The sequence below is a fragment of the Eptatretus burgeri genome, chromosome 3, assembly GCF_056783735.1.
Source record: "Eptatretus burgeri isolate ZD-2024b chromosome 3, Ebu_testis_v1, whole genome shotgun sequence".
Lineage (NCBI taxonomy): Eukaryota > Metazoa > Chordata > Myxini > Myxiniformes > Myxinidae > Eptatretus > Eptatretus burgeri.
The window spans coordinates 76,989,620-77,017,119 of NC_140963.1; the positions used below are offsets into that span (position 1 = coordinate 76,989,620).

Below are 27,500 nucleotides of genomic sequence, written 5' to 3' on the forward strand. Positions count from 1 at the left end.
GACTTGTGATATTGTTGTCACACGCACACAGTGACCAGTCTTTGCCATAGAGGCCTGTTGGTAGCTCTTTCAAAGTTGCCATTTGCCTCTTGCTGGCCTCTCTGATCAGTCTCCTCCTTGCTTGGTCATCCAGTTTGGAGGGATGGCCTGATCTTGGCAGGGTCTTGGTGGTACCTTTTGCCTTCCACTTCTTAATAATTGCCTTGACTGTGCTCCAAGGGATATTCAAAGCCTTTGAAATATTTTTATACCCATCCCCTGATCTGTGCCTTTCCACAACTTTATCCCAGATGTCTTTTGGAAGTTCCTTGGTGCTCATGGTAGTGTCTTTGCTGTGAAATGCACTACCCAGTAGTAGAAACCGACAGGAATAACTGATTTTAGCTGATTTTATTCTGAAATAATCAGAATCACAACAATTTAACACAGGTGGAGGCCAATTAACTTGTGTGATTTTCACGGTGATTGGTTATACCTGAGCTAATTTACAATTGCTGTTATAAGAGGGGGGGTGGACACTTATTCAACCAAGATATTCTAGTTTTGTACTTTTTATTAATTTTCTGAGATTTGTTGAATTTGTGGGTTACGATGTGTAAATAAAGGTGGAAAAAGTCTGATTTAATGTAATTTAATTCCAGGCTATAAGGCCGAGGTCGGCAACCTGCGGCCCGCGGGCCAAATGCGGCCCGCGAGCTCCTCCTGTGCGGCTCGCGGCGCCTTGTCCGGATTTCCATTAGGTGCGGCCCGCGAAACAGTTTTCTGAACAGACGGCAAATTTAACATATGTGGACATATGATTCTTCCACATATATCACAGTCTCTGTACGTCACAATAAATTATTTTCGCTTCTAGTCCACTTAACCAGGACCAGGAGGCTCTGTGCACCAAGTCTGTGACCATTACGGAGGTCATGACTGTCGTCGTCAGGGCGGTGAACTTTGTTTGCGCCCGTGCTCTCAACCACAGACAGTTCCGCGATCTCCTGGCTGACGCTGAGGCAGAGTTCGGCGACCTGATCGACTTCTGCGAGGTCTGTTGGCTCAGCCGAGGAAAGATGTTGGAGAAAGTCTTCAGCTTGAGGGATGAGCTGGCGTCTTTCCTGTGGGAGAAGGGCAATCCTGTCCTTCAGTTTGAGGATCCCGCATGGGTGTGTGACTTCGGGTTCCTGGTGGACATTACTAGACATCTAAACGAGCTGCACATCCATCTGCAGGGTAAAGATGTCTTGGTACCTGACCTCCTCGCCTTCGTGAAGGCATTCGAATGCAAACTTCGCCTGTGGGAGCATCAGCTCAACCAGAACAAATTCACTCACTTCACCCGATTGGCTGAGCTGTGCCCGACCCCCGCTGCCTGCCGTCGCTACGCCGCTGCCATGTCTGAGCTGCGAGGCGAGTTCGAGAGATGCTTCAAAGATGTGCGTGCCTGTCAGAAAGAGTTCAAGCTATTCTCCGCTCCCTTTGATGTGGATTCTGTGGATGTGGCTGACGACCTTCAGCTGGAGCTCATTGAGCTCCAGTGCTCAGAGAGCTACCGCGCAAAGTTTGCTCTTTTGTCGCCAATGAAGTTCTGGCACTCGCTCTCAGCCTCCCGTGCTTTCCCGGCTCTTGTTAGGGAGGCCCTGTGCTTAGCTTCATTGTTCGGGTCCACATACTCTTGCGAGCAGCTGTTCAGTCGCATAAAGCTGACGAAGAACAAGACGAGAGCACAGCTTACAGATGCTCATCTTCAAGACGTCCTCCTCCTGGCCTCCTCCTCCATCAAGCCGGACATTGACTCTCTGTCTGCATCAAAGAATCACCAGCCGTCACATTAATTGTTTCACATTGTGATTACTGCAAGTCTTAAGGTTCAATTTACAATTACATTTATTATCATTGATTTTTTAGGTGTGTTTGTTATTTTTTCGGGTTGGGAGGGGGGTGCGGCCGGCGAGGTGGCCCGAACGTGGCCCAGTGGCCCGCGGCCTGGTTTAGGTTGCCGACGCCTGCTATAAGGCAACAAAAGGTGAAAAATTTGAAAGGGGGTGTACACTTTCTAGACGTATAGGTACTGCATATCACTCAGTCATCAAGCTCCTGTAATGTACATGACAGAGATCCTAACTTCACCACGTCGTCCTATTCATCACTCCAAACGTACAAGATGATGGTTCAACAACACATTGTCTGCTTGATGTTTGTAACACCCCATGATGTTTTGTGGAACATTAAGCTTCTCAGCTTTTTATTGTGTTCCTCAGAAGCCTTTTTGTGTAATTTCCAAAAGGTTCATCCAATTTTAAGCTCTAAAATGACAATGCCTCGTTCACCGAATAGGTTTTGTTTCTGTCCATTAACTGTCACTATCACAGGAAGGTATGCAGTAAGGAGATCAAAGTATGAAAAGGACAGGCACTCTCACCACTCTCTCTGAGGAGCCTTCCTCTCCACGAAGCCTCCAAATCCTCCAGGAACGAATCAAAAACTCGAATGGCTGCTGCAAGGCTGGTCTTTTTGTAATCTGCATGAGATCAGGAGTATTACATCATCACTGAACCCCAATCCAAAAAAACATTTCCCAATGGTTTTTTATTTTATTTCATTTTTAAATACAAGTAAAACATCACCACCAGGAAGTTTGCAAAGGATGCTTGAAGCTCAACTTGCACCCCATCGCCCCACACCAATACCCTTTCTTTTGCAAGAAAACTAACCCCCCCACTCCCCTTAAATTATATATATATATATATATATATATATATATATATATATATATATATATATATATATATATATATATATATATATATATATATCCAACTCCTCCCATGTTCTTTGAGCCCAAGAAAGCTGCACAAAGCAACCTTGAAAGGCTACACAAGGGGAGGGCCTTTGCTGTTTCAAACCCTTCCCAGAGTTCCTCCACAGCTGTAAAGACATTCACAAATAGTACACATGAGATTCAAATGCTACGCACCCCTTTAGATGCCGGACTGGTTTCATTGCTTGTTGGCGAATCATCAGCGATAGCACAGACAGAAACATGCACCTTCGAGGCTCCCAAGCATGCACCACATGTAAATATATATATATATATATATATATATATATATATATATATATATATATATATATATATATATATATATATATATATATATATATATATATATATATATTGTTGTGGTTGACGAAATTCGCAAACCACCATTCAGGTCCCTTAGGTGAGATATCTCGGTAAGTATATGTGTAGTTAGGCCCAAACCCGTTGTTTAGAGGGAATAAATGTCATTCATGCGGGCTGCGACTCTTCAGGATAGCCGTTTTTCTTTTACTATCTTTATTTTGGACCAGCCGCCATTACTACCACCACCAACCACGTCTCAACAGCCATCACAACAACAACCACCAACCACAACGCCGCTTCACAACAACAACCACCAACCACAACGCCGCTTCACAACAACAACCACCAACCACAACGCCGCTTCACAACAACAACCACAACGCCGCTTCACAACAACAACCACCAACCACAACGCCGCTTCACAACAACAGCCACGACCTTTACCGTCACAACTCGCCACCATCGCATCACCGTCATTCCCACGCCACTTGTGGGCACCGATACTGGACTCGTGTAGGGCGCGCACCGAGCAGTGTGTTCAGAAACATCACAGACTTTCCGAGAAAAACGGATCAAAAACGACTCACGCCCACTTCTGTTCCGTCCTATCGGCGAGCTGGGGCGATTTGGCCCCGCCTCCAGGGCGTTGGAGTGAGGCCGCTATATGCAAATTCATGGATCAAAAAGCATTCACGCCCACTTTTCCTCGGTCCAATGGGGAGCCAGTTAGAGAGGTGAAGGGTCAGAGGCAAAGGGTCAAGGGTGAAAGAGCGAAGCCACGGGGCTTATATAAACGGCTGCGTTCGTCAGTAAAGACAGTTGTGCGGAGTTCAAGAGAGTCGTCGGTGGAGCTGGAAAGAAGTGGGAGAAGTCAAGAGTGAAGAGTTGGGACGAGCCAAGAGAGGAGACGGAGAGGGCGATTAGACGGAGCTGTGGAGAGGTGACGGCGGCGAAGGCGGACGAGGGGGTGCTCGCGTCGGTGCCGGGAGCCGCACAGGGAGAGGCCAGCAACGCGCCCGAGGTCGAGGAGGAGACGCTTGCCGCGGGACCCGAGACAGGGTGATATCCTCCTTCCCCCGAGCATCAGCAACCCCCTCCTGTTTCCCCCCGCGCTGAGATAGTGCGACAAAGGGAACCCCTTTCCCACCCCCTACCAGACACTGTCCGCGAGGCCCGCGAAGTTGAGGCGCCACCGCCGCTCTGCGTCTCATCATCAGACGGTAGGCCCGACACGGTCTCGGCCCCAGGCCCGCCTACCCCCCTCATCCTGGAGGGTGGTTCTCTTTTCTTTTGCTTTGGGAATATGTGTTGTCGGCGCCGTCTGTGAAGTAAAATTGTATAAGTGTTGCCGTGTGCCCGGTAGTCGGTTAGATCTGCATTGTTGCATTTGCTTTTTGTGTAATATTGCATTGTCTTCTTCTTTTACATGTGCTTTTGGTGGAATTGTATATGTGTGCTTTCCGTTCATCACGAAATAAATGTGCTTCATGTTGAACTGTTTTCCCGCTTCGCTTCGTCTTTTCCTCTATTGAATCTCCATCTTGCTTCACGTAAAGGGTTGGTCGTGGGCTAAAACGCCCGATAATTAATCGAACCGTCGAGGCCGACGAATAACACCGCTCGGTTATCCCGATAGTACGGAACGGGTCGCTTAAAGTGGCCCGTGTCCGAAGTCGACCTGCGGCGAGGTGCGATCGCCCGGTCTACCCTCCGTGTGGGTACTTAGGTAGGTCGAATTTGGCGAGCAACCCTATCCCACGTGGGGGTCGATTGGCACGATCGCGGTGAGACCGAAAGGTCCACCCGTGACTAGTTCCCGGCGTTAGTCCGAGAGGGTCACGACTGGATTGTCCGTCCGGTGGGCGACGTGCCGCGATTCGAGTTACGTAGCCGTCCGCACGCCGGCGGGCGCGAATCCGCAACAATATATATATATATATATATATATATATATATATATATATATATATATATATATATATATATATATATATATATATATATATATATATATATATATATATATTTACATATATACATATATTGTTTCAAAAAAAGTGGATGATTTGAGCAGCCTAATATTGTCTTTTCTAATGCTATACCCTTCTCTCTTGCAGGTTATGGTGGTGGTGGTGGTGGTGGTGGAGTTGGTGGTGGTGTGCCATTTATAACAAGTCGTCAGTCGGACCCTACATCAACTCTGTTGTTCACAGTGGAACAAAATGTGAAAATAGTGACTTTGTGGTTTGAGACAAAATTCTATGTGCAGGTGTGCCGACGATACTGTCAGTATAACAATGTTCACACCCATAATGGACCTTCCAATGGGAGCATTCAGCAGTTTGTGGAGCACATATAAACACATGCAAGCATGAAAAATCAAAATAAAGGCAACAATGGCCACCCATCAAGTGTTACCAAGGACAAAGTGAACATTGATCTTGTGAGAAATTCTGCTATCGAAAGTCCAAGTAAATCCCACTGTCAGCATTCCCAAAAACTGGCAATCTCAGCTTCACCTGTGTGGCACATTCTCACTTCTGAACTCAAGCTCTACCCATACATCATCATAACTAGGTGAAAGGTCGGGGTGGATTGCCTGCCCACAAACTGGGCCCCGGGCAAATGGCAGCTGGACAGGGTTTGGCTCGTAGCATCAGAGCTATGGATGGGGGCAGAGAATATAAAAGAGGGGGAAACCAGGAGACCGCACTGGGGAAGCTGCACAATAAACAAAGGTGTTTTCTCCACGGGACGACACATCTGCGTGCTGCAGCCTGTTACCACACCCCCACTGGAGGCTGCGCCCACTCCCCCCACTCCCTCGTCCCGGCTCCGTGTCTGCGGTACAAACTGTTTTCCCTGCAAGGCCGTGTCTCCACCTGAGACTAAGCTGTGTCCAGTTGAGGGGCAGCAAGTGGTATTATCAGTCTAGTCTGATTCTCTGGTCTATCTAATGAGGTGTGAATGGGGCCTGTTAAATGCTTAGATAATTAAGGATCTGCCATTCGTTTGTTGACTAAGAGGCACATTTGAGTTTTGAGGTTGAAAAAAATTGTATTGCTTCTTTCTGTGTTCCCACCCTTTGCTTGTAAGTACACAAATACAAATCCACTTGGTTTCTTGAATATTCAAATGTCTTGATTGCTAATTACAGGAGTTATACACGTCGACTAAAGGACAGATTACGTTCGGGCAATTGGCACCCAGCATGAACAGTAATATTTCCATCTGGTTGTTGGGCATGAGACAGTGCCAGCACATCACTTAATCAGCTCAGCCATTCCACCAAAGTGGGGTAGCATGGCAAACAGGCCTGTGACCCTGCTTGGAATGTCCAAACTGGTGTGACCACTTTGACAGTGGTTTGTCAGGTTTTGGACCTGGCAACTGCAACAATATATAGGAAGGCATAAAGGATAACTCAATGGTTTGTTTGTATTTTTAGTTCCAGTATTGTTGATGTGTGAGTTTACTGACCAAGTGTCACATACCATCATATAACCACACGTACAATGTACGTGGAAGTGGCCACTCCATCTCGCTATCGCCGCATAGGCCCACAGGGTTTGGATGCGCAGATCATTCATACACTTTAATGGGAATAGTGAGTGTATGTGTCTATTAAGTACGTGGTTATTGCCTGTTTCATGGTTATCCTTATTACTTTGATATATAATGTACAGCGCCACCCGGTGGTGGTGGTGGAAGACGGTATTACAAGTCAACTGTGCAGATGACTTTCGATTTTGCACTGTACATGTGGCATAGTGCAAGTATTTTCCTGCCCCCCACCAGAGGGAGGGGGTATTACGCTCCGATAGAGAGCGGATGTTTCATCGGAGGACCATCCAGGGATTCCCTGCCTCATTTATTTCCTGGGATTCATGCATGTTAATGTTTTAAATCGATCAAAAAAAAAGATTTATCATTTTCATGCGATATAATGCAAAAACTTACACCACACAAACATCCAACAGGTTTCATTTACAGCATATACTTTATTCAGCAAATAACTGACATACTCCATCCACCCAGGTCAGGTCAGGTATGGGAGCATGCGCCGGAGCAGCACCCAGAGGGTGTGTAAACTGCCAGTCACATGATAATTTGGAGACGTGTCTGTTTGTTCGTTCGTTTGTTCGACTTGTACGCACTCCTAAACTGCAGGACCGAACTCATCCGGGGTTCAAACCACCGACCTTGCAGCCTCGAAATGGATGCCCGAACCATTATGCCACGCTCCAACCATACATGTCCGAGGATTACACAAAGGTACCGGATGTAACAGCGATCTGCGTCACTGGACGAAACCTCACCTTTGCGACGGCGCTTCTGGCCTTCTTCTGTGACCTGCACAGCTTGCGCATCAACCACCTCAGGTAAATGGTCCAGCTCCCAACATAGTTGGCTGTAAATGAAGTCAGGGAGTCAAACATTGCAAAAGTAAGCAAAAACAAATCTTTCCATATTTTAAACAAAATAAACAGAAGACCCTTCTCCATTTTTTGGAAAAAATGACAACCCTCTCCAACAACAACAACAACAAATAGATAAAGATTTTAAATGTCTTATGCCCCCACTCCCCAGAGCTATGGCACCACTGTAATGGACAAAGGCATTCAAGATTGAGGTGGACCTTCATATTGTATAACATGGAGTACAATGCTGATAGTTTGTATTTTGCTGTTGTGTACTCTGAGCAAGAAATACAAGAAGTGGCCAACGCTCGTCAAATAATTCTGGGTAAAACCAGGATGGCGGCCAACAGTCAAGTGTGCTGTTTAATAAAGGTGCTGTGAGTATGTTCCTTGTGATGGAGAGCATCAAACCTGAAATTCACAGGAGCCTATCTGTGAAATGTGAGAATGAAATTCATGTAGTTTTGTTTAAATGGTGCAGCGAGTTCAAAAATATCCACAAATTGGTGAGCGATTGCATACGTTCTCCTGTGCAACCAACTGCTGGCACTCAAGTAAACATTCAACTTGTTGGACGCATAATTTGGGAGATTCAACAGATTACTACATGGGAAATTGCAGAAGAACTGCTCATCAGTATTGGTAAGGCTGCATGTAATCAAACCTTCTCACTTGCAATTAAAATAAGACGAGTGCAGGATCGGTACGAACGGACTTCGACTGCATGCGAGAGCCACAAGGACCTGGTACTCAAGAAGAGATGGTGTTTGAAGTATGCATCATCCGCCACATAGTCCAGACCCATGTCACCTTGTGATTGTCATTGCATTAAACGACTTAAAGAACATCTGGGTGACTAACTTCCAAATAATGAATCGCCTCAATGCAAGTCCAATTACAATCTTCCCTCTCCATTGCTTCGATGTAAGTGCCTACGACTACGGACGACTCCGTACGTACAGGACTCTGCACGTACGGAGTCCTCCATCAGTCGTCGACACTTAAGAAAATGAAAAGCAGGTCTGACATATTAAAGAGGAGAAGATAAACAGAATGCAAATTCATAGGCAGACAGAAAACCGGACACACAGACCTGATTGTGGGAACATTGAATGGATCAAAATCTTCAACCTTGTTCAGATCAATTGGAACACACACTCGTCCTGCACACCCCGATCCACAGATAGGACATTAAAAGGACGCAATGAGGTGAATTTCAAAGCATGTTCATCAATGCTATCACTTAAAATCCTTCAAATAATAACTAGAGCAAAGTCGATGGCACGTCATCGCAAATCCCCACACTTCCCACCGAAAGCAAAGCTGAAAGATGGCAAAACATTCCACCGGGAATGGCCCAATATTAAATTTGGAGTAAAAAATTTTTTTTCCCATTTTGAACCCTGTGACCGGGGGTGAAATCCCCCAATGTTTATTGTACGTACAAAGTTTCATTAAAAAAAAAATGTTTCAAAATGTGCCCGTAATTGCATTTTTTGGTATTTGACCTTTTGACACCACCCTTGGGGGGCAGAGTTTAAAATGATACTACTCTCACACGTTCTTGCCATGGGGTGATCATAACTACCAAGTTTGTGAATTTCTGCACAACCGTTTATGAGGAGATAGCGTGACGGACGGACGGACAGACAGACACACAAACAGACAGAGCCGATTACAATACCCCCCCCCCGTTTGTTTGTTTTTTTTCAAAAAGCGTGGGCATAAAAACAACACGTTTGTGCTATTTCATTAGAGTTCAGTTTCTGAACCTGTTAACTGCCTTGATGATGAAGTCCTCATTATGCATCAACATGTCAGAGATACTTCTCCAGGAAACTCCCAGTAGAGATTCAGTCTGTGGAGTTCCCAGGTCGATCAGCAATACTCTGCCTGAGGTCGATCAGCAATACTCTGCCTGAGGTCGATCAAACCTCCAAGCTGGGCTCCAAGGCTGGAAAACGCCTTGGTATTCGCCACAGAGCGAAGTCCATTCCAAGCAAGATCCCCAGATCGTTATGAAGTCCAAGGACTTCCACTAAAGTTCGATGGCGTATGTCCATTCTGGGCTTGTGCAGCTGTTTCCTATTTCCCTCACCTTGTGGAAGTCAAATAAAAGACTCTTCGGGTTATTGGAATTTTTCAAAAGAAGGCCGAGTCTCATGATAGGTGGCATCTCATGTCTCATGATCTGCTCATCACTGAAGTTAGTGCTTGGTGGCATTTCGGTCCTCCATGGCGTCTCTTCTAATCTCGCTCCACCTGCTCTTTCTTCCTTGTGCCCATTCCCAGCCCCCTGAACCACCTCCCCCAACAAAACCAACCCCCCCCCCACAATCAAGCCTGTTCTTTCACCTACATCTTATCTTCCATATACCTAAGCTTGATGCTCAATTTCAGCCTTTATCCCACTTTTCTCTGATCTGTTGAACCAACTTTGTCTCCATTGTCATGTTCCCTTTTACTTTTTGTTTTAACTCAAGACTGCTGCCTGTCTCCACCTCATATGTGTCTCAGACACACTCCCAAGCTGTCCCACCACTCGATGATCACCCCGAACCCTTTCCCCTCTGTACCTCTCAAGTGCACAATGCAGTGTGTGTCTGTATTTTTGTCTGCTTCTTCCCTTCCGCCCAGTCAAAATAACCTGCCACCGTTCATGAGCATCGCCTTTCGTTGCAGAGAGGAAACAAAAACTGCAAACATGTGGGTTTGTGTCCGATTTCACTTCGGCTCATTATACTGCTTGCATTACGTTATGTCATACATCTCCAACATGGCACCAAATGTCCACGTACATTTCGACCAACAATTAACCATGAGGAAAACGAATTGACTTGTCATTTTGAAATGACACCTCATTTCCAAGCTGCTGAATTATTTCATTTCCGAGTTGTAGAATTGAGATAAATCAGCAAGCTATTCATTCTCAAACTGCTGTATCGTGGACATAAAAGAGCACATCGGTCAGAAATATAAAAAAAAAATTTTTAAAAGAGCAAGAGGAAAAGGTCGTAAAGATTCCCAAAATTCCTCATGGAGCACACACAAAGTAACATGTTCGGGAATGCACAAGAAGTTCGATTACACTTTACTAACTCGGGAGATGATTAACCGAATCCAGGACACACGCACGACTTGCTGTCAGCCTGGAGAGATTTTTCTTATTTCTAACACTTACAACGGACAATAAATTATCGAAAATTACATTCATGGTATGATCTTCCTACAGTACACCACAATCGGCGAGGAAATCTTTCCACTTTTTGTCTTTTAACCTCCTGCAGACCAAGTTGCACACATATGCCTGGTGTTGGCTTAATGGTTCAGGTTGTGCGCTTTGGATCCTAGGGTCCTGAGTTCAAATCCTGCTCAGCTGTTGAATTAATACCAGGTGGGGTTAACTCAGCCTATCATCCTTCCGAGGTCGGCAAAATGAGTGCCAGCATTCTGGTACACTGTGTCGGAGTGGCGGCCCGTCCAGGATTGTGCCCAATAGCCAAGGAGACTGCTTAGGCAGCACCAACACTCTGCACAGAGTATGGTCCCAATCTCCTCTGTCTCTGTCTGTCTCTGTCTGTCTCTGTCTGTCTCTGCACACAAATCCAATCAATGAATTGATAATTTTATAATACCAACGGGAATTTGTTGGCCCACCTTCGATGGACAATGTGCTGCGGCAACATTCCTGGAAATGCACTTTATAATTTTTGTCATTTTTGAAAGAAATTTTATTAATCACAACATATCATACTCCAATATCATCAGATAAAGGAAAATAAATTGTAATAACTGGCTACCAACAAAGGTGGCGCTATTTCCGCCACGTCAATTTTGGAGTTCCGGCACCATCCGCGTTTGCTCCATGAAAGTAAGATAGCACTTCTCATTTCAAACAAAATCTCAATGCACTTTACAATGAATAGCAATAACAAAATATGAGGAACAACCACCACCCTGTGATTTTTTTTTCTGCCTGGCCTTACCAATCATGTTCACAGTTGCAGTTCCTCCTCCAGCCTCAAATAAAGCCTTAATTCCTTCCTCAATTAAGAGAAAATAACCATAAAAATACAACATTTTAAAAGTGACTTTAAAACTTTGGCTGATGATGTAACGCAGGTTTTAAAATGGAGGAACAAAACCGAGGGGTGCTCAATCACCAAGAGTGTTCACCTCATTGAGGGGAACAGCCAAGAGATTCCTGGTGTTGGACCGTAGCTTCCTTTCAGGGGTGAAAGTACAATGAGGTGGAATACAGTATATAAATAGGAGCCAATTTATGTATGACTGTAAAGATTATTAACGGAATATTGAAAGCCATAAACGTACCTGTTTTGGGATGAACACAGAAGGGACTTTTGAGGAGGTGGTTTACACCTTTACTGACATTCACATCCAGCCGTGGATAGCAGAACTGCAGCATCACCTCCTCGTGCACATGTCTCCACTTGTCAGGGGCCCTCTTCGCCTAGAAGTCGAATGAAAAACGTCATCAACAAAGAAGACTGCCTCACGTTGACTGCAGCGAATCATTTACAAAAACAGATTAATTATGAAGACTTCAAATCAAGACTTTGGATGGGACAATCCACACATTTCAGGTCTGCTGTTAGTGCTATACTGTGTAAAATGACGATTTTAACAAGTCAACACAAATCACTGGACAATGTCTCCAAATTCTGAGAATCTCACTGGAACGCAGAAAACGTGGAAATGTCACCAAAACTCCAAAATTGACATGTGGTGGAAATCGCGCCACCTTTGATGGTAGCCGGTGTTACAAATCCTCTTTATTTCATGATATGGAGGAGGATATGTTGTGACCAATATCATTTCTTTCAAAAATGACAAAAATTATGAAGTGCCTTTCCAAGACTGTGCCAAAGCACATTGCCCACTGAAGGTGGTCCGAGAAGGGTACTTGCACCCGGAGGGCGGGAGTGCCCGCAAGCGTTTAAAATGATTCATGGGATATACTCGGTATACAGCCAAAGTTAAAAAATACAGCCCAAGTCGACATATGCCTCCGTCCAAATTATTACATCATTATACATACTTCTACCAAGTTTGATTTAAAACCCTGAACCCAGAATCAAAATATTAAATAATTACGGCTGCCAGACCATGCGTTCAATAAGTTTGAAATTTAAAAGATATATTCCCCATGGCTACTAAATCATAATTTTAAAGTTTCACATCGATTGATGAAGCGGTTCAAGAGAAATAATTTTTTTTTTAAGATTTTCGTTAAATCTATAATGGCTGCCAGACCACATGACAGATTAATTATTCGTGAAAACCCTGGTATCTCCAAGGCTTGGGGAACTTATGGGTGAAGTTTCCCCTCAATGTCAAGCCGTTCTGGAGAAGATTTATTCTCAAGGTTTATTCATCAAAAAAAATAATCGCTGCCAAACCATGTGACCGATGACGACAGAGGTGGAGACATTTTTGTTCCTCATAGATAGGCGATCATACCTGTAAAGTTTCACCTCGATCTGTTCAGCCGTTTCGGAGAAGAATATTTTTGAAGGTTTTTATGTTAAGTATGGCTGCCAAGTTCAATTTATGTTATGTTAAATACGAGGTGTGTTCAAAAAGTACCCAACCTTAATTTTTCGTGCGTAAACAAATGAAGCTAGGGAGGCGTGGTTTGGTGCACGTATGTAGGCGATCCTAATCCGTACGCGTGAATATTTTCCCGCCTGCAGAAGCTGTCAGTCGCCGACAGACCGTCGATGAGTGAGGAAGTGTAAGTGAGTGCCGTGGGATTTTCGTTTTTGACAAAATGACGGATCACTGTGGTCTCATCGCCAGTGATCACTGTGTTGAAGAAGTTGGGATCGCTGTTCACAGTCTCCAGCATGTCCTGTGCGATCTCCAAACGGAGTTGCTTCTGCTCGATCGTTAGCAGCTTTGGCACGAACTTCGCTGAGATTCTCCTTCAGCCCAAATCCTCAGTCACAATGGAATGAACGGATCCAATGCTGACGCCCGCCTCGTCTGCAAGTTCTCTGATCGCGATTCGACGATCCTGCATCAGCAGGGTCCTCACTTGGTCAATGACTATCTCGTTTCGGGATGTTGAGGGCCTACCAGAACGTGCTTCACTTTCCACTGATGTGCGACCATCTTTGAAGCGGTTGTACCACTCTTTTATCTCTGTGGTGCCCATTGCTTCGTTCCACTTGGGAATCGCCAAGTTTTACACAAAATTTGACGCAGTAGCGTTGTTCAAGTTTTTCCATCATTTTGTCAAAAACGAAAATCCGACGGTGCTCACTTACACTTCCTCACTCATCGGCGGTCTGTCGGCGACTGACAGCTTCTGCAGGCGGGAAAATATTCACGCATATGGATTAGGATCGCCTACATACGTGCACCAAACCACGCCTCCCTGGCTTCATTTGTTTACGCACGAAAAATTAAGGTTGGATACTTTTTGAACACACCTCGTATGTCAGAGCCATGCCAAGCTCTTCATTTTCTCAGACGTCATCCTTCGGCGTTTGTTTTGTGTGTCCTCGGTGTTGTTTGGCATTGGTTTTTGTGGTGCACTGATGGGTTGCTTCCTTCTTCAGAGCTACGGCTCACTTGAATACAGTATTTAAGAAAAAGATCAAAGTTCACTACATCATTATTGCAATTCCAGACCACCTGAACAACTCAAAGCCAGGTAATGAGGGATGTGCCGCAGCCAAGCAATGAAGGTTAAGTTATGTGTCCGCAAGTCGTGCGTGACATTTGTACAATCATATTTTTTTTTTGCAGTATTTATGGGATAACAATGGAATTTAGAGACATTGTAACACAGCAGAGTCCTGTTTCAGTTTTCATTCACAGCGTAATTTGAAAACCGGGTCCTCATAAAAAAAATCATCATGTAAATGAAACAGAAAACTATTTATTTATTTTTCACATTTTGAAGGGGAAGGAAGGGCATAAGTATGTTTTGATATATGTACAATCAATGAACCAATCTAAACAGTTAATAAAGAATAAAAAAAACATAAAATAAGTCCTGGTGGTTAAATGTGCAGACAGACAATTCAAACAGGAGCATGTTTAAACACAGGCATTTTCTCTTCTTGAGCATTCCTGCTCATTTACACCAGGCAATAAATGGCCAGTTTACAAGTCAAAACGTAACACAGCCTTGTAACGCAAGACAGTGTCCACACGAGGACTGCGATGACAGACACATGGTTTGGCTGATACGGGCACTTCCTTTGGAGAGCAAACAAACCAAGCGCAGCATTAGGAGGAAATCGATAGAGCCAAGGCTGCCGGGCTACGATGAAAACAAACACAATCGCCCTTTGCTGGCAGCTAGATCCGGTTAATCTAATAATCAGAGATCTTGCCGGAATTGCAAGTTGGTGGCAAGTTGTGAAATACATCAGGACGCACGCACACAACAGATTTGTGCCGTCACATCAATCGGTGAAATTTGTTCATTATTTCAAAAACTGACCGAATACGTCTTTTTGAACCTGACTCAGTGGTTTTATTGTTGGAGCATCCTCTCAGAGTCTGGGAAGCCAGAGGTTTGACTCTGACCCTGGCTGAATCGTAGCAAAGACTAAAAATGGTACGTGCTGCTTCCTCACTTGATGCTCAGCACTTAGAGTCTTAGAGGATGGGGTATAGACAAACCCCATGGGTTGGCATCCAATGGGGGAGATAAATGTCTCCCGAAAAATGCCCCCATGACTGTGGAGATAAAAGCGCCACCATGAGATGGTGATGGCGGTACCCACTGTGTTCACGGAGGTTACATCCCCCAAACATTAACGGCCATGTTTGTGTGATATAAAGTCCCATACTGTCGGCATGGGAGCGTGAGCTATGTAGATGTGACAGATCTTCTACGAGCATTAGGTTGCAGGAGAAAAACCACAATCTAACCATAAAACTCCTTCCGTCACAAATAGAACAAAAGCAGGTCGACAAGAAACTGTTTATAAACCTTGTACGAAGTGTTTTAACCATTTAATCAAATGAGCAGCGTCGGGTTATTGAAGTACTTACCTGTGTGCATGACTTCAGCCGATCCCAGCAATTTACCGAGTTGGTCAGTGAAGAAAAATCACTTCTCATGTCTGTTCGAAGATGTATAACATGCTGAAATCAAGGCCAACCATGCTGTCCGAGGACGGGTGGTTAAACGGCAAAAAGGAATGAACAAAATGTTACAACACACAAAGCATGGGGGTTGAGGGATGTGCACACAGCCAGAAATGCTTGCCTATTGGTGAGTATCATTAACAAAATAAGGAAACATGAATGAAAATTGTAATCCTTGGTCTCGTAAATCAAGGGATTGCCAGAAGTTTCTACGACGGAACAAATGGAAAAATAGAGAACACTCTCATTAAGGTTAAAATGAGTCATCTTTGAACAGATTTTGATTATTGCAAGAAAATAAAAACATATAGTTCAGACACACACACACACACACACACACACACACACACACACACACACACACACACACACACACACACACACACACACACACACACACACACACACACACACACACACACACACACACACACACACACACACTTAATACTTATAACGAGTCTGCAGAATTAAGATAAACTTGCACCAGTTTGTCTGTTACTCTGGAAGAATTGGCATTTCATGGGCTGAGCTATGATGTCCATTGCAGTGATGCGACGTTCACATTTAAATGTTGTCCAATAATAGGATACCTTCATCTCGACTCACCAATTCCAATGCATTGCAGTATGGAGGCTCCCCAACACGGGTCCATTCGCTTCGGTTCTCTGTCATTCTGGCCATTGTTCGTCCAGCAAATTTTCCTATTTCATTTCTCCATCTCATCTTTGATCTTCTTCCGTTTATTCCGGGTCCTTCTCTAAGTTGCCTGGTGGAATTGGCCGTCCGTTCTTCTCGCCATGTGTCCAGCCCAGTTCAATTTTTTTTAATATCGTGGCCAAAATGACCGTTACATTGGCTTTTCTTCCTGTCTTTGTTTAAAATTATTATGATGCCGAAATGACCCCTTTTCCAGTGGATCTTTACGTGGCGATCAGTTTTGACACATTTGTGTTTCACCGACTTACATCATGGATGGTTTCACACTGATGGCAAACTTGCGTTTTCACACACAAGGGTAGTTTGTTTTTCATGACTATTTTAATCACACACATACTTGTCCATCCTGTTCTGGTACGTCTTTCAAAGAATGCTGAAGACCGATACACCCACAATCATTGTGGGATTAACTGCATTTTGGTTCTCAGCACTAGTCTGCCTGTTTCATGGTCAGTTTTTAATAACAAATTACTCGTTAATGTCAACATGACAGCTATAAACCAATCAACACAAAACCATGCCATTTCAACAATGTTAACAGCTCAGGAGGTACAAACTGATGTTTCCTCAACAGGGAGAAACCGTCGCTTCCCTTGATGCAAATATTGTGGAAGCGATTAACCTCATTTGCCACCGTACAATACCATTAATAAATCGGAATAAAAATTAAAGATTTATGCCTATTTATCCAAGTGCCAAATGTCAGCAAAATATTCTTCCAGGAAGCAATTTGTTTTTGGAGTTTTTTTTCAACACGGGGGTAAGGTGGCCAACGAGCTGTAGGTAAACGCCTGGTGGAGAACATTAACTGCTGCACCAAAGAAGATTTTCCGACACACGGTATTAGGCAGTCAAAGGTCATATGTGAAGTTTCTTTTTTTGAAAAAAAAAGAAAAAAAAAAAAGATATCATCAGGCATCAAAGCCAGGACTTTTTCACGTTTCTTCTCGTTTCCAAGGAAATCTTGTTTCACCAGCGCGTAATCTTCGAAATCATTTTTCATCAACTTTAGCGATTCCCTGCAGAAAAGGAAAACCACCACTCTCATCGATAAAGGACAAACAAAAATGTTCAAGAAATAAAACAAAACAATTGCCTGTTTGCAGAAAGTGATGTTGGGGTCAGTGTGTCAAAGTTCCTGGAAAATATTTAATTCTGAGCCTGTCAGATTCTGCATTAGAATCGCAGGAGAAATGTATCCAACTAAAAGTGACATCAGCACATAAGGCAAATCCTACAATGGGACCATTGGTCGAGTCAATTTATGCTCTAAAACAATGAAACGAATCAACATGAATGTTGATCGAGGTATACTAACCACCGTATGAGGCAAGGAGAAGCTGACGCGTGATGGAAACATCAACATCGCGACAGGCCTCACTCCCAAACTTTACGTGTTAACAACACAACGATCAACACCAGCACAGACAAACATGGAGGTGATCATGCTCTGTCAGCGCCATGGAAAACTAAAAATGATCAGAAAATCCAGAGACGTTCAAAGCCAGAGTGGCCAAAAACATCCAGAAACTAGAAGGGCACTCGGTAGAGCACATACTTCCGCTATGCAATGCCTGATCCGTTAGAACATATCGGGGCCAATAAATTTGTGAAATATCATGCTACATATCGTTTTTGGCCCTCTCTCTCGATGGTGAAGAATAACTTTTAAAATCAAAAAATTCTCGTATCCGGATCTTCAGCAAAATCGAATAAATTCTTCCTTGTCGCACACCCAACCTGTCCACCAAGTTTCATCCAAATCCGTCCACAACGCTTTGAGATATCAAGCTATACATCAGTTTAGCATGATCCCTCAATGGTGATGAATCACTTGAAAAATTATCGGATCCGGATCCGGATACAGATCTTCACCAAAATTTCCGTTCAAGCCAAAATGAGCAATGCAAGTAACTTGAGAACAAAGCAAAGAGCAAGTTGTAAGTCAGGCTGATTGAATGTACGAGATTGTATGCTGAATGTAAAGAAGGATGCAATTGTGGTACTGTAAAGGAGGGTGTTCAAAAGCAATGGGAAATACTGTGGTACTTACTGAATGGATGGGTGAACAGGGTCACTCAAATTAACTTTCTTGATACTCCCCTCACCGCCCTAAAATCAGATGAAAGGTGTAAACAAACAAATCAATTAATCAAGATAGATTCCAGCTTCCTTAAAAATAAACAACACTTGGCTTGGGACAATCAGACAAACAACAATCCACTTGAAGACAAAAAGAGAAGACCACGCGCTCAACGTCAAAAAGAGAAGAAAGATTCCACAGTATTCCAGGTGTGTTCCATTTATTTACCAACCAATGACAGGACACGTTGCTGCGTCGGCGTGGCCATTGGGGAAGAGATCCTCAGCTGCGTTCCCCATTACGGGTTACAACGTACGGACTTCCGAATAGTGATGACTTACTGTATTCTAATAATTTCTCGATTCCGTATGCGCATTTATAGATAAATACAATGCCCCAATCCAGTCGTCGTTTATGAGAGCGAAGAAACAGACTGTGTGGTTGTTTGAAAAATTTTTTTTTTTTTTGGTTTGCACATACAGGCACGCGAGAGCGAAGGAACGGCCCATGTGGTTATTTCCGGCTCGCCGTTTGAACGTTTATATTTATTTTTTTCTTTTTTGCACGTACGGCTACGCATGTACGGGCATGTTCTAGTTATGACAATAAGCAGGTGCTATTGATGAGGATTTACACCAACTGTTAATGCTTTGGTGTAATTAATTATACCCCCCCCCTCCCTCTTTAAAAAAAAAGAAAAAGATACGACCACTGGACCTGTAGCTTACCTGGCTGGGTGTGCGCTGCCACTCGCCACGTAGACACAGGGCGAATCCCCCTTACCTGGGGCTAATATTGTAAACCACCCATTAGCCACTGTGGCTAATCCATGTTTTAGTGGGTTTTTTTGTTTTTTTTTTACCAGTTTTAGACGAATTTTGGGTGATTTTAGCACAGAATTCAATCTTCGTTGAGACGGCCGCCATTTTGTATGTTTTGATAACGGGAATCAGGCGTGATTTTGTACAAGCTTATATATACTAACTTTAGTAGTTTTAAACTAGTTTCTACTAACAAAAAAAAAAAAACAAAACAAAAAATCGACCCAAATTACGCATGATTCCCATGATTCTCGTCTCAAAATTTTATTTTAATTTTTTTGAAATTTTTTTTTTCCGGAATTATTCGCATTGATTCGGCGCTACTCGGCGCTACATGCTTCGTTGGATCAGTGGTTACCAGGTGAGTTTTGACACAATCAGTAGTAGTACTTGTAGTAGGATGAGTTTGTTTGGATGAGAGAGTTTGATGGGTGACTTTGGTTGGTTGGATGAGTGAAGTTGAAGGGTGAGATTGGTTGTATGAGTGAGTTTGATGTGTGACATTGGTTGGATGAGTGAGTTTGACTGGCATGAGGTTGGTCCAATCCTGGTCCACAACCACCCCCATCCCCTACTACCACCTACTAAAGGCACAACGGGCACAACGACCACACACACACACACACACACACACACACACACACACACACACACACACACACACACACACACACACACACACACACACACACACACACACACACACACACACACACACACACACACACCATCACCACCACCATCCCTCACAATCACCACCTCCCCTGATGGTCGTTCATTCAACCAATCTCACACGTCAAACTCACTCATCCAACCAATCTGAACAATCCAACTCACTCATCCAACTCACACATCTGCCTTAAAATTAACTTATTATTTCATATTGCTAAAAAAAAAAACTTTTGAATAAAATATGTGGCTATTTCCTTTCTACTGTGGCTAATCATTCTATACCTGGATTAGCCACAGTGGCTAATTCCTTTTGAAAGCCAGAGCACGCCCAGCCTGGGCCCTGGCCTAATGTTATCACCCAAATTTGGTGGCATTCTGACTGGTGGGTCTGGAGAATAAGATTTTTAAAGAAATTTACTTTGTCGGCCATTTTGACCGACTTAAAGTCAAGTGACCGGAAATGAGCTTTGCAATCCCCGACACCAGTCAGAAGCGTAACGTTGCTGCCAAATTTCAGCCGGATCAGCCAGCGGTTTGGCCAGAGAAGTCGAAATAGGAGATGGACGGACGGACAGACAGACATAGATAGACAGACGGTCCACGATGACAAAACCATATCTGGAATTCCAATTCCAGAGAACCTAAAAAAAAACGGGGGGATATTTGTAATCATGTCTGTCTGTCCATCCGTCATGCTATCTCCTCATAAATGGTTGTGCAGAAATTCACAATCTTGGTAATTGTGATCACCACATGGCAAGAAGGTGTGAGAGCAGTGTCAGTTTTGGTCCCGATCCCTGGGATCCTGGGTGGGGTCAAAAGGTCAAATACCAAAATATGCATTTACGGGCACATTTTAGTGGATATGAAATCAAGATTGGGGGACGCATAGAATATATAAAACTTTTTTTTTGATTTGAACCCCAATTCATATCTTGGGGGGGGGGGGGCAGTGGTGGATTTAAAGAGAATGTCAAAACCGAAGATTTTTTTTCAACTCAAAATTTGATATTGCATCATTATTCCAGGTGGAATGTTTTGCTATCTTTCAACTTTGCTTTAGGTGTTGTATCCACTCCTCTTTCCTTGCTATTCCACAAGTCTTTTTCAGATGGTCTCCTACTAGTGCTACAGAATGGTGGAAGTATTGTGCACTTTTTGTGATAAGCATGAAACTTTGCACAGTTGTGGTGTTTTACCTATTGAACAACATTAGATATGGGGCCAACTGAATTTTTTCCAAGATGGCGGTCATTTTGAAAATGACCGCCACCATGAGCGAAATTACCGATACAACCATATAAATTAATATATTTCCTATGATTGGTTGGAAAATTGACCAGAAATGTGAAATGTCACTAACTTTTACCTTACGTTTCACATGTTCTTTATTTCTTAACCAAGATTGCCTTCAAATTCAAAATGGCTGCTACATGATAAAATGGTGACAAACATATGAACGTGTAATGTGGTAATTGTACCATGCATCACAGTTAACGTTCTTCCAGTTAATCTGTGTATATCGCACGCATTCATTCATCCTTCATCTTCTTCTTTCAGATCAGTGTCTCCATATCACAGTGCATGCTGTTGTTAGTTGTAGAAGCTGTGGTGGTGGTGTCGTAATCAAAATACCAACAATGGCTAAATTCTTCTAGAATTTAGACCCCAGACAACGTCCAGAAACTCCTTCAACATCTGAATCATCATCATGGCCGATAGATTGGACAAAATGCATTTTGTGTCAAGAGATATCAAAAGAACCACTGTGATGCCCAGCTGATTGAAAGAGGACTGATATTGACTTTGGTACACTTTATGATAATCTTGCAGGTAATTTGATAAGATTCAAAGAGCTTCAGAGTCTTCCAGATAATATAAACTTATCAAGGTTTATACAATGGAACAGGAGTTGCTTCAACTCTAAAGTCGAATGCAGATAAATGGCACAAAGAAAATGCAAGGATAAGTACAACAATACCAAACTTCAACGGGTAGAAAACAGGAAAAGAGATGAGTGTGAAACCAACAGTGACTCGCCAAAAAAGAAAGTCACTCGCTACAGCAGTGGTGGTGCAGCCAGAACATCGCAAGACACTTGCTTCTTTTGTGGTGAAAAATCAGATAAACTCCAAAAGGCATCGACGGAGAAACCAGACAGAAATGTTCGGCGATGTGCAGAAATTGTGCGAGACCATATGTTAGTTGCCAAATTGAGCACTGGAGATATGATGTCCCAAGATGCAATGTGCCACAGCAATTGCTTAAAAACACTCTACAAGAAAGCAGAGTCAGTGAATTGCTCTGACAATGGAGAAAGTTCTTCTGATAAACAACTGCACGGCATTGTCCTGGCGGAGCTGCTTTCGAAAATTGAAGACTGTCGTGCAGAAAGCATGGAGAATGACGTAGCACCGGTGTTCAAACTAGCAGATTTAAATCAGATGTACACTTCAAGACCAAATGACCTGGGAGCAGACACGTCTACTCGACAACACTCAACCAGATTGAAAGAACGAATATTAGCCAACATACCAGACTTACAAGCCCAAAGCAAGGCAGGAATGTTATTCTTGCTTTTCAGGATGACATCGGACTGGCACTAAAGAGGGCATTTGAAAGTGACTTTGACGAGGAGGCTATCGTGTTGGCAAAGGCAGCTGAAATCGTTCGTACGGACATTCTGAAGCTTGAAAAGTCTGTATTTATGGGGAAATTCTCCAAGGAGTGTCAGCACCAATCAGTTTCTAAGTCTCTGACGACCCTCGTTGGGATGATAATAGGTGGATCAGACATAGTGCAGTAATCAAGCAATGCCACTGATACCCAGGTGATACTAACTGTCTCGCAGCTTATACGCCAACATGTCATAATTCGACGTCATGAAGGATCCACCTCTCACTACCACAGTGTGGATCGTGAGACATCCCTGCCTATGTACGTCGGACTGCTCATCCATGCCAGGACAAGAAAGCGCGAGTTAATTGACAGAATGTATGACCTTGGGCTCTCCGTATCACATGACAGAGTACTTACCATTTCCAAGGATTTGGGTAATGACGTTTGTGCAAGATATGAAGCAGAACATGTTGTTTGTCCAGCAAACTTACGCCATGGTCTTTCTCCACAGGTGCAGTTGATAACATAGACCACAATCCTACTTCCACGACCGCTCAAGGGGCATATCATGGCACAGGAATATCCCTCTTTCAGCACCCGAACAACGATGTCCATGGAGTAGAGAGAGACACAGAGATCCTATGGCAAAGTGAGTCTAAAGAGAACACCTTATCAGAATTGCCAGAGGAATACACCAGCATACCACCGGCTTCCCGACATACAAAGGAACCAACAGTACCAGAAGTTTCGGTTCTCCCGCCTGCTTCATATGAAGGAATGTATACAGCACTGCAGGACAATGCCAGGTGAGTTCAATGTGTTCTAGTAGTAGGACCTCGCTTATTGTGCATCTGCCAACACTTATAGTTATTTATATTTCGAATACTAGTAGATTATTGCGAATGTGAACACTGAACTGTCGCACTGTTTGTGCCTATATGCTTATTTCTTGTTGCTTTATAGGTGGCTCAGTCATGTGAAAGACATAGTTGAGTCTCATGATAACACTGTGAAAGATATGGAGGTTGATCTCCTCAACTGCTTCAGCATGGCGGCCATCTTGGATTTCTGCGCTATTTTTTAAATTGTTGCATTGTTGAAATATGCAAACATCAATATAGAAACTAACTATGCAATATCATGGTTAAAGAGCATGAAAAATATGAAATTAGTACATTTGAATATTACAAACAAGTCAGAAAGCAGTTTTTTACTCAGTGGCGGCCATTTTGAATTTGGCGGCCATCTTGGAAAGAAACTGAAATGGCCCCATATCTAGAAATGTTTAGCACATTAAAAGCTACATCTGTGCCAATTTTCATGCTTATCACCCAAAATGCACAATTGGTCTGTTATGTGGCACCATTCTGCAGCACTTTACCTTCATCTCAGAAACTTGTAAATGTCACTGCTATTCACAAGTAGGGTTCTAAGTCACTCAACTATTGAGCGGTCAGCCTTCTCTGAATTTCAGCAAACTAAAGTGATGGAACCCATCATTGCTGCACACTTCAGGAATTATTTATTTTCAAACTCGCCAATCTCTGATGACAAGTTTGGCTTCCACCCGAGCATGTCCCTACCATGGACATGTGACTTCTTCTAACCCCAAAACGGATGGATGCACCAAAACAAACAAGAGATCAGAGCCATCACTCAAGCTTTTAATACTAGCTGGTGCCCAGCCTCATATCTGAAGCTATTTGCTCCTTCAATGGCTGTTAGACTTCCTCTACGAGGGGAAACGATTGGTTGCTCATGATAGCATTCTGCGTCGTAATGTCTCGCAGGAGGCTGGTCTCCCAAAAGGGAGCGTTTTCAGACAGATTTTACTCTTTGTCTATGTCGATGACCTCTCTGCTTCTCTGGGCAATCCTCTCGATCATTTTGCTGAATATTTCATCCTGAGCAGAACAGTCCATCAAACCTCAAGACGGAATGTTGTAGCAACCATCTATTCAGATCTGTGAGAAACAAAGGTGTTGCTCAGGTCAGGTCAGGTATGGGAGCACGTGCCAGAACAGCGCGTCGCTGCGTCCACTTTCCGCCGGTACTCCAGGGGCCTCCGTCTGGCCTTCCTCCAGGCAGATGCCAGGCCCATCCCCATCTCCTTGAGATGCTGGTCAACGTGCTGCAACCACGAGGCACGTGGTCGGCCCACTGGCCTCCTCCACTCACGAGACTCCCTCGCTGAGAGAATCTGGTGAGCAGGATCAGCGTCAGGAAAACGAGCCACATGTTCATACAGCCGCAACTGACGCTCACGGACCATACGGGTAACAAATGTCATCTGTGTCTCTCTCAGCAACCGCTCATTGGACACAAAATCTGACCAGCGATAGCCAAGGATTCTCCGAAGAGACTTGGTACCAAAGGAATTAAGTCTCCATCTCAGATCCTTGGTCAGAGTCCAAGTCTCGCATCCATAGAGCAAGACTGGAAGCACCAAGGACCTGAAGACTCGGACTTTCGTCCTCCCGCACAGGTACCGGCAGCGCCACACCCCATCATCCAGTGAATCCATGACTCCCCAGGCCCGACCCAGACGTCTATTGACCTCTCACTCACAGCCAGCAGAGACATGAATATCACTGCCAAGGTAAGTGAATCTCTCCATGACCTCAACATCCTCACCACAAACAGACACAGACAGGACAGCAGCATCCAAGATGTCATTGAAAGCTTTCATCTTAGTTTTGACCCAAGAAACCCGTAATCCCAGCGGCTCCGACTCCTCATTCAGCACCTCGAGGGCCCCCAAAAGGATGTCTAAAGTCTCCGCAAGGATGACTGCATCATCTGCGAAATCAAGGTCAGAGATCTTGACATTCCCAAACGATGCACCGCAGCTTGATCCTTCCGACATCCTCCATAAAATGCAGTCCATACAAGTGCTGAAAAGTGTGGGAGCCAGTACACACCCCTGACGAACTCCAGTAATAACTGGAAATAAGTCAGAGATGGTACCACCACACTTCACAGCACTCTCAGTACCAGAGTAGAGTTCAGACATCAGATCGATCAGTTTTGGTGGCACCCCATGAAGACCAAGAATCCTTCAGAGGGCATCCCGATTTACTGAATCGAACGCTTTACAGAGATCAACAAAGGCTGCAAGCAGCCCCTGCCGAAACTCTCGTCTGCGTTCGGTGAGGACACGAAGAGCAAGGATACGGTCAATCGTTGACCTCTTTGGTGTAAAGTCTGACTGCTCTGGACGCTGGTGCTCAAGCAGATGGTGGCGAACCCTATCGAGAATTATCCGAGGCAGAGCACAAAACCTGTGTTCCAGGCAGAGCAGAGAACTGCATGCAATGACACGAGTGCAGCATTTCCACCAGCCTTGAGAAGTTCGGCATGGATGCCACAGATCCCTGGAGCTTTACCCCGTTTCAACCGGTTCACTGCAGCCCGTGTTTCCACAAGCGATGGTGGACCACAGTTGATTCGAGGGTCAGCAACAGGGATTGTAACACCCTTGACATCCAACTCGACAGCTGGGGGATCAGCCCGGTACAACCGCTCAAAGTAACCAGCCCAGCGGGCCTTCACTTCAGACTCCTCTGTCAAGAGCCGACCACTCTCTGCTCTAACTGCAGTGCTCCGAGGGATGGGCTTGGATGAACGCAATGCACGAATTCCCCTGTAAGCGGGACGAGAATCACCTGTCCACAGTTGATGCTCTACCCCCTCACAGATTCCTCACACATAGGTCTCCTTGTCCACCCTCAGTGCACGTACAGTTTTACGCCTCAGCTCCCTGAACAGCTCAGCTCTGCCATTCAGCCTGGCCCTGCGACTCTGGTCAATGGTATCCAGTGTCCCTTGAGAGACAAAATTCTTCTTTGCCCTGCGGTGAATTCCAAGACATCCACCGGCAACATCAAGGATGGTGGTCTTGAAGGCACTCCACAACTCTTCAGGACCCCCCAAAGCACCCAGACACCCCAAATGTCCACTCAGCCTGTTCGCAAACTCCTCAGCTACTCTCTCATCCTTGAGCTTGCCAACATCCAGCCTAGGCTGGGATGGTACCATTCTCCAGGATTTAAGGTGCAGCTTTAGAGTTGCTACAAGAAGCCCGTGGTCAGTATTGAGGAACTGAGCACTCCGGTAGACCCTGCAGTCCTGGATCATCCTCCAGCGACTGTCAACGAGGACATGGTCAATCTCCTTTGCCACACCGCCAGCGTTGGGATACTCAGTCCAGCGATGAGCTTATGGGCGCTGAAATCATGAACCAGCCACCCTAAGTCCATGACTTCTTGCAGTCAAGGAACTTAGTGCTATTCTGGTTCATAGTTCCTGACCCATGGGGACCAACACACACCTCATAACCATCCCTATCAGTTCCAGTTGATGCATTGAAATCCCCTAAGATTAGAAGTGTATCTCGTCTGGGGCACTGATCAACCACAGACTCGAGCGTGGCGTAGAATGCGTCCTTCACGGTGAGATCACTCGCCTCAGACGGAGCATATACAAAGACCAGGGAAATGAAACCTAAGGAGTGACGAATCCTTATTCTCATAATACGCTCGTTGACCGGTGTTACCTCAATTATCATTGGGGTCAGCTTATTGGACACAGCAACAGCTACCATCCTTGGGTATGGTAACCATCAGAGCGACCAGACCAATAGTAGGTGTAACCACCCACCATTATCTCTCCGCAATCCGGTCTCCGAACCTCAGAGAGAGCTGCAATCCCGATGTCCAAACGCTTGAGCTCAGATGATAACAGAGAAAGGTGATCATCCTCTCTTAGATATAGGACATTCCAGGCACCCACCCGAACGGACCGCCTCAGGTTAACCCAAGGAGACCGCCGTCTGGTGGACGACACCTCAGCACCACTCCGACACACTCTCCCGCAATCTGACCCAGGGATGTTACCCCGTGGTTTCCCTCCTGTTACTCAAA

The 27,500-nt window shown here is 44.5% G+C and overlaps 2 protein-coding genes across 3 annotated transcripts in view; one reads left to right on the plus strand and one right to left on the minus strand.

Moving 5' to 3' along the window:
* The first annotated feature begins 914 nt into the window (after positions 1 to 914).
* Positions 915 to 1,820, plus strand: LOC147030224 (general transcription factor II-I repeat domain-containing protein 2B-like). The gene has a single exon (XM_085872171.1). It carries the CDS (start codon positions 915 to 917, stop codon positions 1,818 to 1,820), a length of 906 nt encoding a protein of 301 aa, XP_085728297.1.
* Positions 1,821 to 2,076: 256 nt separating this feature from the next.
* The window catches only part of PRIM1 (DNA primase subunit 1), a 34,187-nt gene continuing 8,763 nt past the window's right edge, over positions 2,077 to 27,500 (minus strand). For both annotated transcript variants that reach the window (XM_085874070.1, XM_085874071.1), the window contains exons 6-12: positions 18,437 to 18,495; positions 17,291 to 17,402; positions 15,568 to 15,648; positions 11,866 to 12,004; positions 8,627 to 8,696; positions 7,432 to 7,523; positions 2,077 to 2,506 (exon numbers count right to left, since the gene is read on the minus strand). In XM_085874070.1, the coding sequence (XP_085730196.1) occupies positions 2,352 to 2,506; positions 7,432 to 7,523; positions 8,627 to 8,696; positions 11,866 to 12,004; positions 15,568 to 15,648; positions 17,291 to 17,402; positions 18,437 to 18,495 (708 nt within the window). In that variant the 3' untranslated portion in view covers positions 2,077 to 2,351. The remainder of the gene's footprint in view (positions 2,507 to 7,431; positions 7,524 to 8,626; positions 8,697 to 11,865; positions 12,005 to 15,567; positions 15,649 to 17,290; positions 17,403 to 18,436; positions 18,496 to 27,500) is intronic.

Bases quoted from the DNA above. Each gene is read 5' to 3' on its own strand.
- LOC147030224 (XM_085872171.1), top strand. From the start codon at position 915: ATGACTGTCGTCGTCAGGGCGGTGAACTTTGTTTGCGCCCGTGCTCTC.